Source organism: Urocitellus parryii, chromosome 1, assembly GCF_045843805.1.
Source record: "Urocitellus parryii isolate mUroPar1 chromosome 1, mUroPar1.hap1, whole genome shotgun sequence".
Taxonomy (NCBI): domain Eukaryota; kingdom Metazoa; phylum Chordata; class Mammalia; order Rodentia; family Sciuridae; genus Urocitellus; species Urocitellus parryii.
Window position 1 is genome coordinate 156,217,254 of NC_135531.1, and position 13,246 is coordinate 156,230,499.

A 13,246-nucleotide genomic window follows, 5' to 3' on the forward strand; every position below is an offset into this window, starting at 1 on the left:
CTTCCTCCTTTAAGAATGTCACTAAGGGAAGGGGACTCTTCTAGAGACACCGTCTACACCATGCCACCAACGAGAGTGTGCTGGAGCGTCCTGAGCCCTCACCTGTGAAGTTGGGGGGGCACACGCACGCGTAGTTGTTGACCCCGTCCACGCAGGTGGCATTGTTCTCGCAGTCGTTGTCCTCACAGTCGTCGGGGTTGATCTCACAGCGCTGCCCCTCGAAGCCCAGAGGACAGGAGCAGCTTTGGGATGTGAGAAGAGGGCAGAGGGATGAGGGGCAGGGAGTGGGGGGCAGGGGAGGGGAGAGGGAGGCAGAACTACAGTTAGTTGGGTCTCAGGACCGAGGGCCAAGGCAGCACCCGGGACACGGGAGGTCTCGGGCCAGAGCAGGAAGACCCCGGGAACCCACAGGATGGTTCTGACTAGCTCCCTGTCTCCAGGCCATGTTCTGGCTCCCTGGCACCTGTTGGCTGCCTTGCCTTAGGGGCAGGTCCTACCTGCACTGCCACCCCACTGTCGCTAGCTGGAAGTGGTTTCCTGGGCGTGGCTTAAATTCCTGCAGCTGTCCTCTAAAACACCTGCTCTGTCCTCTGCAGCTCAGACGCCCCACCCCCTCCAGAGACGGTTCACTCTATGTTGAGGGGGCAGCTGGGCCTCCTAGCTGGGGTCACGGGGCTCTGCACCCAGGGTTCCTGGGAATGATTTCTGTCTGCTACTTTCTAGCTGTCTGGCCTTGGGTGCTGGAGGAATTAAATGAGATAATACAAGTGAAACACTTGGAAGGGAACACGGTGCACAGGAAAACTCTAAGCACATGGCCTGACATTAGTTCTAGAGAAAACCACCACACCCCCTCAACCTTTCCTCAGGGAGGCCATCTCTCTGTGCCATGTATTCCTACCACTTCTGAGCCCCTCCAGCTTCTCGGGCGAGGGGGAGGACCCCTTTCCTGCCAAGACCGAGGCCTCCTGGTGAGCGCGGCTTGAACACAATAAATCAACAGGACATATTTCCTTCGTCATCTCTGGTGCATTAAATCTTTTAGAGAAAACCTTCCACCCCTTGTCCTTTGTCCTCTGCCTGACCTTGGTTATACCCCAGGATCGGGCATGTAAAAGAACAGATAAAGCCTGGCAGAAGTGAAGGGGAAAGGGGGTGGGAGGTGCCTGGGGGTGGGTGGGAAGTGAGCCTCTGATTAAAAATGCTTCCTGGAACCTGCCTCTTCCCAGGGCCAAGTTGATAACCAGGGATTGGCCCTGTCCATGAGCACGGCTCCAGCTTCAGACCCTGTAAGTCCAGGCCTCTGTTTCAGGGACTGCTCTGACTTGGGATGTCACTGAAAAGTAAACTAAACTATTAAGGAGTGAATTCTGTGGTCCTAAAATCAATCCTACCTTACTTCTGTCCCTCTGCAATCTGAAAACCATATCACATTTCCCACACAAGGCCGAGGACTGAGCTCTCGAGATAGTGGAGAAAAATGACTTTTTTTTTTTAAATGTCAGAAACCCTGGGCATTCAAAAAAAATATTACAGAGTGGGTAGGACTTCAAGGTCTTAAACCAAGGCATTAGTGTAGGTTTCCTTGAAGATCAACTTCTTGGGTTTGCCCCAGAACATTAGGGTGGCCCCACAGTGGTCAATGAGATAGATGGTGGCTGGCCAAGGGAGTCCAGACTGTGGGACAGAGGTGGGGAGGGGCCGAGTCTCCCGGTCCTCACTGGGAAACTTGAAGGAGTTGTCAAGAAGCTGCAAGAGCATTAGTCAGTCTCGGGGACTTTGAGGCCAGGTGGCATCTCCCTGGTGTGGTCCTTGCTCCCTTTGTGAGCCCACAGTGCAGCAAGAATAGAGAAGCCTCTGTCTGAAGCGGGTGTGATGCTTTCAGAATTCTGACTCCCAAGAGGTGCTGTGGGTTGGACTGTGTTCTCCAGGAAAGACAGACGGAAGTCGCAGCCCCGAACCTCGAACGTGACTCTACTTGAAACTAGTGTTGTTGCAGGGCGTATTAGACACCCATTGTGGTGTCCCCGTGAGAAGACAGACGTGTGAAGACAGACAAGGGGAGAAGGCCCTGTGACAGTGAAGGCAGACCCTGGAGTGACGGGCTGAGTGCCGAGGAATGCCAGGCTCGCCAGCGGAAGCCAGAAAGAGGCAAGGAGGGACCCTCCCCTGTTGGGTTTGGAAAGCGCCTGTCCCTGCAGAAACCTGGATTTGGGGCTTCCTGGTCCAAGCATTTGCCTCACTGCCCTCCTCCTGTTGATCTGGGTCCTTTTTCTTTCAAATTAAGTTTCAGGAACATTTGCTGTTCACTCGAAATTCCTCAAAGATGGAAGATGGCCAGGAGAGACCAGGGGACACAGAATCGCCTACGGGGATGACCCTCCCTTCCTGAGCCCCAGTTCTCTCCTTCTGGCTGGGGCAGAGCCTCATCTGGGCCTGGAGGTGAACTTCCTGGCAGACACTTGTGGCCAGCTCTGGGAGATTCCCATGCAGTTTCTCCTCATCCTGCTCCAAGTGAGCGGGAGGAAGTGAGTGGTTTGGCCTTTTCCAGGCAGGAACAGGAACTCGGGCCAGAGTCTCACTTGTCAAGAGTCAGGCAGGGTTGGATGGGGCTGGCTTGGCGGGAGGACATGTGGGTGGGCTGGGTGTCCCGGGGAGGAGAGCCAGGAGCCCAGAGCTTGATATCTTCCACAGACCACACAGCAACCCCTGATCAGAGGGCTTTCAGAAATTAATGTCAACCCAAGCTCTAAGATGTCCGTCAGAGCTTGGCACCAGAAGCCTTTATGCCAGCAGCTGATGCCCGGCTCACTGTGCCACAGAAGCCACTTCCAATGGCTCCTGCCAGGGCCACTGGCTGGGGAGCCTGGGCACCTGAAAGCTATGGGGAAGGCAGGAGGCATGAAGGGGACTGACGTCTAGGCAGAGGCCCAATCTCACGCTCAGCACAGGGTAAAGAAAAGTTTACATGGTGTCCATGCCCTTTTCTTTCTGAGACCTTAAGACCAGCTCCAGGAACCAGTGTCAGGGTATGTGACCTAGAGCAAACCAATCTCTGAGCCTCAGTTTCCTCATCTGTTCAACGGGGCTAGTACTACCTCCTGGACGGGGTCGTGAGAAGATGCTAATGGGACAGTGCATGACTAATCAGGCTGGCTCACAGGGAGCAGGTCATTGCCACCAACTCTTAGCATTACTCACGATCCAGGAGAGAGTGGTGGGGCTGCCAGGCTGCATCTGCTCCTTCCCTGACTTCAGTTGGCAACTGCAGCTCCCTTGCAGACTCCTAGCTTGGATAGCTGAGGCTGGCACCGGGGTTCAAATCCAAGTACCAGTGCTGACTACTTAACTCAGGCAAAGGCTAATCCCTTTGATGCTTCGGGTTCTTGTCTGTGCAGTAGGGATAATCGTGCTTCCCTATGACGTGGGCAGGGTCTTAACGTCGTTCTCAGAGAGGACTCTGCCCATGGAGCCTGAGGGCAGGGAGGCCTGTGGTGAGCTGTACCTGAACCCATCCTTGTGGCTCTCGCTCAGGTGGCAGGTGCCTCCGTTCTGGCAGGGGTTCTGGATGCAGGTGTTGATGGGCACGGTGCAGTCCTTGCCCTAAGGAGAAGACAGAGAAATGCCCAGGGAGGGGGGTTTGGATGGCTGCTGTGACACAGACTGAGAGTTCTCAGTCTCCCTGGGGGAAGCTGAGGAGGTGCTGGAGAGGAGGCCCTGGACAGGCCTGCCATGTGACTCAGAGTAAGCCAAAGCGCCCCTTCACCTCTGTCACACTGCAGTGACAAGGAAGAAACCTGGAGAACCCAGGAGTCCAGGCTCCAGCGTCATGACTTCTGGAATCCACAGACTCGGGTCCTCAATAGCAGTATCGAATGTGGACTCTGGACATGACCAAACCCGATTCACATCCCAGCTCCACCTCTTCCTGCTGGCTGCCCTTGACCTTGCAAAAGCCTCCTAAGCTCTGATAGGGCTGTTATGAGAAGGAAGCCAGAGCTTTGGTGTAAGGAAGTGCTGCACACGGTAGGTCTAATCCACAACTCCAGTAGGATGGACTAAGGCTGACCTGTGGCTAATCAACTGTGTGTCCTGTAAAATGCCAACCCCGGGAGATTCATCCTTGATTGGTCTGGATGTTTGTTCTGAAGTTCAGCAGGTAAGCCCAATGTCAGGCTAGGCTGAAACCACTGCGTAGTTTGGAGTGAGGGGAGTTCCTCTGGGCTAGGCTCCTCCCCCTCCCAGGCACCTCCCCTCCCAGGCACCTCCCCTCCCAGGCTCCTCCCCTCCCAGGCTCTTCCCCCTTCCAGGCTCGGCTCCTCTTAAGGGGATGCTGGAGCTGACAAGCAGCCAACCAGGTGGCAGGTGAGGAAGATCATGCCAGGCAGAAGGAGCAGTGAGGACAAGGGCACTCAGAAGGGCAGCCCCAGGACAGAGATTAGAATTAGACCCAGTGTCCCAGGATGCAGCCCAGCTCTTCTCAGACCTCTGGCTCCTGCTTCTCCCCTGGGACTAATGGGCCGGGGTTACACCCAAGTATTGGCAGCAGCCCTGTACAGGACCCGGTAGCCTGGGGAGGGGTCTGTTGCATCTATTTCTGGGTCACAGTTCAGTGGCCTGGGTGGATGCCAGGTGGGGGTGACCTAGGGAGCCCTCCTACTGCCGTTCCACCTGCTCGCCATCTGCCAGAGAAAACCCTCTTTCCTTTCTGCTGCTGCCAGTGCCTGTCATGGAATGGGACTGGGGCTTCCTGGTGTGTGGTCACTGCCAACTGAGCCTGCCCAGGGCAGCCTCCTGCTCTCTCAGGGCTGCTGCCACTCCAGCAGCTGGCCACGGCTGGCTGGTTCTTAAACCATTTCATGCCCCCAGCACAGTTAGAGTGCCGTCAGTCTTAGAGGGGAAGGCCAATGCAGTTTGGGGTGTCATCTGGGTTCATCCTAAGCTACAGTGGCACAGGGCCCTCAGTCAGAGTGAGAATAGAAACTGTGACGATAATCTTCTCTCACATTATGGAGCACACTTTTGTTCCAGGTCTTATGCTAAGCGTTTTATATTCATGTTCACAAGAACCCTCCCAGATCAATATCAGTGTTATTACACACATTTTTACAGACAGGGAAGACAGACTTGGGAAGTGAGGTAATAGGTTCAAGACTGCACAGTTGGAAATAGAAGCGGCAGCTGAGCCCAAAGCCAGTGCTGGGCCTCTGTGCTAGACCACTGATCTCCATCCTCTTAAAACCCAGGTTCTGGAATGCAGTGGATCAGAGCATGAATCTAGGTTGGCTGCTGTTTTGTCTGGAGGAAATGATAGTTCTCCCTGAGCCTCTTTCCATTTTCTGTGAAATGAGAATAATAGTTAAGTATCCTAAATTAAAACATCCAAAATCCAGAATGCTCCCAAATCTGAACCTTTAGGGACTGGCATGATGTCATAAGTGAAAATGTCCACACCTGATCTCGGTGATGGGTCACGGTCAAAATGCAGGTGCAGAAAAAATGCCAGATAAAGTTACAGGCTGTGTGTATGAGGTGAATATGAAACAGAGATGAACTGCACTGTAGACTTAGGTCCCATCCCTAAGGTAGCTCAGTATGTATATGTAAATATTCCAAAATCGGAACAAATCTGAAATCTTTGGTCCCAAGCATTTCAGATAAGGGACACTCAGCCTCTACCTACCCCAGTGGAGTAACTTGTTTAGAAATCACATAGCTGTAAGCATGTAATGGCAGCTCATAGTAACAGCGGGGATGACAAAGACTGGGGTCTGAGGCAGGGTGGCATGTGGGTGATTAAAATACCTTTTAGGATCCCCGATTGGTGTTAAATAGCTTGGGGGTATGTGTAGGGTTGGCAGCAGGGTAGATGGACTTGCAGGGCAGGGCAGGAGAACCTTGAGAAGCTTTGGGCAGGGCCTCCTAAGCCCCTGCCTGGTCCAACCTTGCAAGTAGCATCTACTCCAGGTGGAATATTCCCCTTAGGGTGGGGATGGGGGTGGAGGTTGGGATCCCTGTCTCCTCCAGTCTTCTATGCTGAGCATGGGAATCTAGGGGGCAGATCCTGGTACCCGATGACGCAGTAATTGAGCCTGGAGGTGGGAATTCAGTGACTAGAGAAATAATCACCATTGCCAAGGCCTGGCTAATTAGTCTTCAATTCTTTTCAGCTGCGTTTTGTTCAGATCCTCCAGATATGTGATGCTCCTTGGTCCTTCCTCACTTTCTACTCCTCACTGTGTGTGTGTGTGTGTGTGTGTGTGTGTGTGTGTGTGTGTGTGTGTAAAGGACATGGCTGAGGATACTGGCTTCCTTTTAAAGAGACTGGAAACATCTATCCTTACTGGAAAGCTCTTTCTGAGATGGGGCTGGGAGGGCTGTTCTAAAGCCTTGCTACTCAAAGTGTGGTCCTTGGACTGGCAGTGTTGGCATTCCACGGAGCTTGTTAAAAATGCAGTCTGAGGCCCGACTTTATGTCTCATGAACCAAAGCCTGCATTTTAACAAAATCTCCGGGTGACTCTTGACAATACTGAAGTTTGAGAAGTACTTCTCTGAGACACTGAACGTGTGTAGAAAGCTGAATGGCTGAGAAATACATTTTATGTCCCAAATCTTAGAATAGTGGCAAGATAGCCACCTGGTGGGAAATGTCTACTGAATGCTCTCACTGAGGTAGGCAAGTGCAAACGTGATGCTTTTCCATCTTGACGACAGCTGGTGAGCATGAGTATTCCCCTTTACCAGTAGGAAAGTGAGGCTTGGTGAGAATCAGTGGCTAGTGATGAGTAGGGGTGTAGACCTTCCTGCAAGAGGTAGCTGGTTCTGATTTTAGCTCACACACTTCCCAGGTGTGGGGGCCTGGATAAGTTCTTAGGTTTTTACAAACCTTAGTTTCTTCACGTATCAAAAGAGCACAACAAAACTTATTTCGCAGGCCAATTAAGAGCAGTGTAGGAGGTGACATCCTGAGACTGCTTCACAAAGGCCTGGTGTTCTCGTAGGTTAACAGAGCTGCCAGCAGATCAGATGATAAACAGTGCCCGCTAGGCCTCTTTTTTTTTTTTTTTTTTATGGCACTGGAGATTGAACCCATGGGTGCTCTACCACTGAACTATGCCCTCAACTCTTTTTATTTTTAAATTTTGAGACAGGTTCTCACTAAGTTGCTGAGGCTGGCCTCAAACTTGTGATCCTCCTTCCTCAGCCTCCTGAACTACTGGATTATAGGTGTGTGCTCCTGCAACAGGCTTGCTGTGCTTTTGGAACATTGGGACTTCCCAAAGTCATGCAGCTGGTCAAATGAGAAACTGAGATATCTGAGTAAATGTCTTGGCCTTGAGCTTGATTTTGTGGGTGACAAGGATCTGTGGTCAGCTTAGTGACATGTCCAAAACTACTCTTTCATTTGTTTCCCTTGAGTGGGCTTCAACCAATCAAGAAGGAGAGCAGGTGAAATGAACTCAGCCAGGGTGTCAGATGCACCATGAAATGGCCCCTTTGGCTCAAACTGCTCCACTTTACATTGGAGGAAACTGAGGCAAGGAGACGAGCAGGAGTGCCCAAGGCCCTGCAGCCAGGGGGGACACAGGCTCTCGGGGTTCCTTCCATATGGGGTTCTTTCTACCACTGTATTCTGTGTTCTGTTTTTCTCTACCCTAAAGATTCAGACAGGTTCTCAATGGCCAGGGACTGTCACCCTCAGTGTTGCAATTGCTGAACTTACTGATGGGCAGTGCATGGAGTAGCCAAGAGCATGGGTTCTGGAGTTACTTGGCTCTGAGCCTGAATCCCACTCCCTCACTGCTATGTTCTGTTTCTTCAACTGTAAAGTAAGGGTCATTTATCAGGAACTGTGTCCCAAGGCTTTCATGAAAGGTATGCAAGGTGGTGTTAGCTAGTTTAGTGTGCTGTCAGTACACAGTAGGCACTCAACAGTGATGGCTCTAACACTGACTATGTTGTTGTGATAGTCATCATTTTTGTCATGCCAATGTACATTGCCACAGTCATGACTATCATCCTCACCATCACCATATGATCAGCATCAGCATCATCACTACCACCACCTCCATTGATACCACCACCATCATCATCATCACCATCACCATTGCCATCACTATCATCATCATCACCATCACTCTCACCATTATTATCACCATTGCCATCACCATCACATCCTCATGATCATCATTATTACCCCCATCATCACTATAATCATTACCTTTATCATCACCTTCATAACCAAAACCATAACCATCATGATTATTATCCCCATCGTTATTGTCACCATCACCATTATCATCACCATCACCATTACCATTACCATCACCATCACTATAATCATCACCATCACCACGATAATCTTCATCATCACCATCATTATCACCATCACCATTATCATTGCTATAATCATTACCATCCTTACCAGCACCAACATCACTATTATCACTGCCATCATGATCATCACTATCACCATTACCAATGCCATCACGATCATCACTATCATCATCGTCAACATCAGCACCATTGTTATACACCATCACCATCATCACCTTCATCATAATCATCCCCATTATGTAACCCTGAACTGCCTGAGCTCAAAGGTTCCTAAAAGTCAAAATCTCTGTTCAAATTCTTTTGAAATCTATAAGATGTCCAGAGTCTTGTGAATAAAGTTAAAAAACAAAAACAAAACTGGCATTATCCCGCTGTGGCCCTATAGATGAACTCTTTCCTCTGATGTGAATGGTCAGACTATGGTCAGAGGAAAAGTGTAGTCTGGACTTTCAGATTCAGGCCAAGTTCAAAGAGAAGAAAGCCAGATTAGCATGTGTGTTCACCTAATCTTTAAAATTGGGATGATGACCTCCAACTCTGAAGGTGATTATAAAAATTAGAGGAGGGAATAAATGCTTAAGGCCTAGTTGAGGGCTTGGTCTTTAGTTAATAATTAGAGAACCACACAAGGACTGGGCATGTAGCTCAGTGCTAGAGTGCTTCCTTAGCATGTCTGAGCCCCTGGGTTCCATCCCCAGCACCAAACAAACGAAACAAAGAGAACTAGACTTGCATGGAACTAGAAGATCATAAATACACGTCTCAGTTCCAGGAGAACCATCAAAAGTCATTGACTATTCAGTGTCACAGATTGATAATCTGTTGAACCAGCATGGAACCACCTATTCTGATGGCCCCTCTCACAGCTGGTATGAGGGAGCTGCATGCAAGGGAAGAAGTAAAAATCAGTGCAGATTGAAGGCCAGATCCTGTCATGGATGCACCGAGTACATTATTGTACACTTTATTCCCGAATGGTGGCAGGGTGGGGGGGGGGGCTTGGTGTACAGATGGGAGAGCTGAGGCTAAGTCATTGGCCATTGCCACACAGCTAGTGAATGACAAAAACTGGGACCCACACATGCTTCTCAGTGTGAATACACAGCTTGAGTTTTGTCCACTATACCCACACAGGGAGGTTCAGGGGAAGCATGGCTCCCAAGCATGCCCCCTCTCAATCTCTATTCTTCCCCTGCTAGTAACTGTGTGTGGGTGTAGAATGCACAGGTCTGGGACTCTGGTGAGTTTGAGGCCTTGGGGACTTAGGGCTTCAAAGAGAATCCTTGACCTGTCTTGTCCCAGGCCCATAGGTGGCACTCTGACACTGTCTGCTAGAAGCACAGCTACCATTGAAAAATCTCCCAGTTTCCCATTCCCCACCTGGAGTCTGCTCTTCAGCTTGTCACTACACACACACAATCCCTCTGGGGATGGAGATGTGGCTATGGCAGCCACCTGTCACTCAGCCTATACCAGGGGTGAGCACTGGATGGATTGCGGGGCTGTCTTGGACTCGTGGTGTGTCCAGAGCACTCAGATTAGTGCCCTGAAGGCTGAAATCTGGGAAGTTCTGCAGGGGAGGATGGAGCCACAGCTCTACAGACCCCCTTGACACTTTGACTCTGGAATCCTGTAGACCTGGAATCCTGTAGACCATCACTTCTAAGCTTTGGGAAATTGAGTCAAACCCTGTCAACAGCTGTAGGCCTGGTTTCCACATCAGAAAACTGGGAATTAATGATTTTTTCATAGGTTCACTGGGAGTGTTTAAAAAGAAGAGATGAGCAAGATGCCATGCAGAGAGCTTGACACACAGTCTGTCCTCTCTGGATGTCAGTAGGGAGCAGGGTGACATCTCCTGGGCAGTGTTGTGAGAAGAGGGAGGAAAGGACTATCTTGGAATTGGCCTGGATTTCTGGGGAGGACAAAAGGGAGAACTGGGTCTCACTTCTGAGGCTCCCCAAGTCTGTCAGCAATGTGGGTGGGCTTGGCAGCCCCCAGGCCTTTTAACCCCTATCTCTGTATCCTCATCAATCTGAAATCAACACTTTTAGGGCAGGACTGTGTGTGGGGGGGTGTTGATGGAGAAAGAAGGTTCTGGGAATCCCTTGGAAAGGGAGTCAGTGGGTTCAAGGCGTGCCTTTACTTGGAAGCACTTGAACTCTCCTGAGATGTCATTTCCCCATGTTTCACAAAGAAAATACAAATGCAACATTTCCCCCATATCTCAGAGCATCTGTCTCAAGACTATAAGGGGTCCTATTTGGCACAGTGTGACAAGACCTGGCAGCCTTTGCCAGTTTTGAGAATAGGAAAGTTCTAGGAAATGACACTTTGGATAGGGTCAGCCAGCATGGTGCACCATCCTGGTTCCAAGACAGAGGAGGAGCCTGGGGTGTGAATGGTGGCAACTGGGGTTGGGGGGGGCACCTGTCGTACCTTGTAGCTGTAGGGGCAGGTGCAGCGGTACTGCTCCACAGGGTCCTGACTGCATGTGCCATTGTTCTTGCATGGGCTGGAGAGGCAGGCATTGCACTTGGCCGCAATGTTGATATCCACTGGACCTGGGTAGCAAAACCAGCGTTGGTGACAGCTCTGAGCTGGCTCACTGCCACACCTCCCTTTCCCTCAGTTCTGATTCCTCCCCATCTCCATGCCCGGGGCAGCTGGTTCTCTCCAGCCAGCACAACCATCCTGGCTAGAGTCACATTAATTTAACCATTGTCCAGTGAGAAAAATCACAGCGGGACATCAGACAGAAGCATTTCTGCAGTCAAATCAATTACTGTAATTAGCCTGATCCGATTTGGGTGCTAATCTGCAAACAAGGCACTGTAATTAGAAACCCCCTGTGTATCTTCATATTCCAGGGAGCCCTGGACCCAGACTAAATTTGGGCTCTCACTTCTTCACCCTCAAACACCCTTCCCATGGAAAAGTCTGTGCCAGGCTCCGGAGGGATGCATATGCCAAAGGCATACATAGGAAGTCCTCCCTGCAAAACCTTACAGGTTAGAAACAGATGGCCCCACGGGCACAGCAATGTGTTGGCACTGTGCTTGGGGACAATTGCATCCATGGCAGTTCCAACTATCCCTGCTTTCTTTATCGGTAGGGGCTGGAAGAGGGCATGGTCCTCATGCAGAGCTTTGCAAAGGGAACAGTGTCCTGCTGCTACAGCCAGCTTTGAGCATGAGCCCTGGATACACAGGACTTACTTAATGACAGGACTTTAAATGACAGTCCTCAACCTGGACATGGGTGGAGACTAGCTCCAAGAAGTGGCCCTTCCTGGTGGATGAACAGAAGGGCCTGACTGAGAGCCTTCTATTTTTAAAGCTCCTCAGGTGATTCCAACCTGCACAGCCAAGATGGAGAAATGCTATTCTAGGGTTATTTGGATCTTTTAGTGTCAGATCAGATGTCTGGAAGCTGGAGATGGAAAATTAAAATTAGCTTTAAGTCAGCATCCCCCCCCCCCACTAGCTTTTTAGCAGAAGGATGGGACACAGTGTTTTTTTTTTTTTTTTTTTTGAGGGCAATAAAGTTTATCTGTATATAAACCTTCAGATTCTAAGAGATGAGCAAAGGACAGACAAATGTGAAATGTAAATGGAAAGTAAATTTTTGAGACAAAATTCAGAATCCACAATAATTAAAATAAAAGGAGATATGATTGTTTTTTGATTTTATATTATCTATGATTACAAAATAAGATAAAATAATAAGAGCACCTAATGCAAGAGTCCCTAGGAGGGTGCTACTGAGAGTTGGTTATAACCCTTTTTGGAATCACTTTGGCAATATGTGTGAAGATCATGTTCTTTGACTCAGTAATTTCCATTCTGTGAATGTCATCTAAGAACATAATTTCATGTAGAGAAAGACTTTATGCCTCCATGGTAAGAAAAAGAAATGAAAACACTCTAAAGATTTTAAGCTGGCTAAGTAGCAGTAGAATATTACATCCAGCGTGGACATCAAGAGCATGCATTCTGGAAACAGAAAGACCTGGAATCCCACCTGTGTGTTCTTTAGAGGTCATTGGGGCTGGGATGCAGCTCAGCAATGGAGCCCTTGCCTAGCAGGCCCAGGCCTGGGTTCAGTTAAAGTAACCTCTTTGAATCTTAGTTTTCTCACTTTTTTAAAAATGAAGATAATATTAATATTTATCTCATAGAAGTTTTACAGAATTACATAAAGTGATACATGAAAACTGAGAATTAAAATAATATGCTAAAAGTGCTTAAAATAGCATCAGTCAAAAATAAAGAACTCAGTAGTTGTTAGCCTGATAATGATACAATCAGTAAAAATCACATGTACACAAAATTTGCTGCAGTGAGTGGGAAAATGCTAATAATGGTGGGTGGACAGTGCAGGCTAAAGGGGATAGGCGGGTTAAAAGGGTTCTCAACTCTGGAAAAATATGTGCAGGAAGAAGTCAGTGAGGAAATACAGTCGGCTCTCTGTGTTCATATCACATCTGCAGATTCTGCATCCAGATTAAACTAACCACAGATAGAAAATGTTCAGAAAATAATTGTGTCTATACTAAACATGAACAGACTTCTTTTGGGATTCATTATTCCCTAAACAATATAATACAACTACTTTCTACATAACATTTTCGTTGTATTGGGTATCATAAGTAATCTAGAGATGGTTCGAAGGACACAGCAGGTGTGCGTATGTGCAGATATGATACTATTTTATATAGGAGAGTGTCCTTGTATTTTGATATCTGTGGGGGACCTGGAACCAATCCCCAGGAATGCTGGGGATTGATGGCTGTAAACACAGCAGCAGAGTCTGGGAGTGTAGTGGCGTGACAGTGTGTGCTGAGGTGCCTGATGCCCTGGGTTCACTTGCCAGCACAGGTGTGGTGGTAGGAAGACAGCAGAGGG

General features: G+C 49.1%; 1 protein-coding gene across 1 annotated transcript in view; it reads right to left on the reverse strand.

Moving 5' to 3' along the window:
• Slit3 (slit guidance ligand 3) overlaps nucleotides 1–13,246 on the reverse strand; it is a 562,044-nt gene that overhangs the window by 29,626 nt on the left and 519,172 nt on the right. The window contains exons 26-28 of the mRNA XM_077797769.1: nucleotides 10,779–10,903; nucleotides 3,506–3,603; nucleotides 103–242 (exon numbers count right to left, since the gene is read on the reverse strand). Coding sequence (XP_077653895.1) covers nucleotides 103–242; nucleotides 3,506–3,603; nucleotides 10,779–10,903 — 363 coding nt within the window. The remainder of the gene's footprint in view (nucleotides 1–102; nucleotides 243–3,505; nucleotides 3,604–10,778; nucleotides 10,904–13,246) is intronic.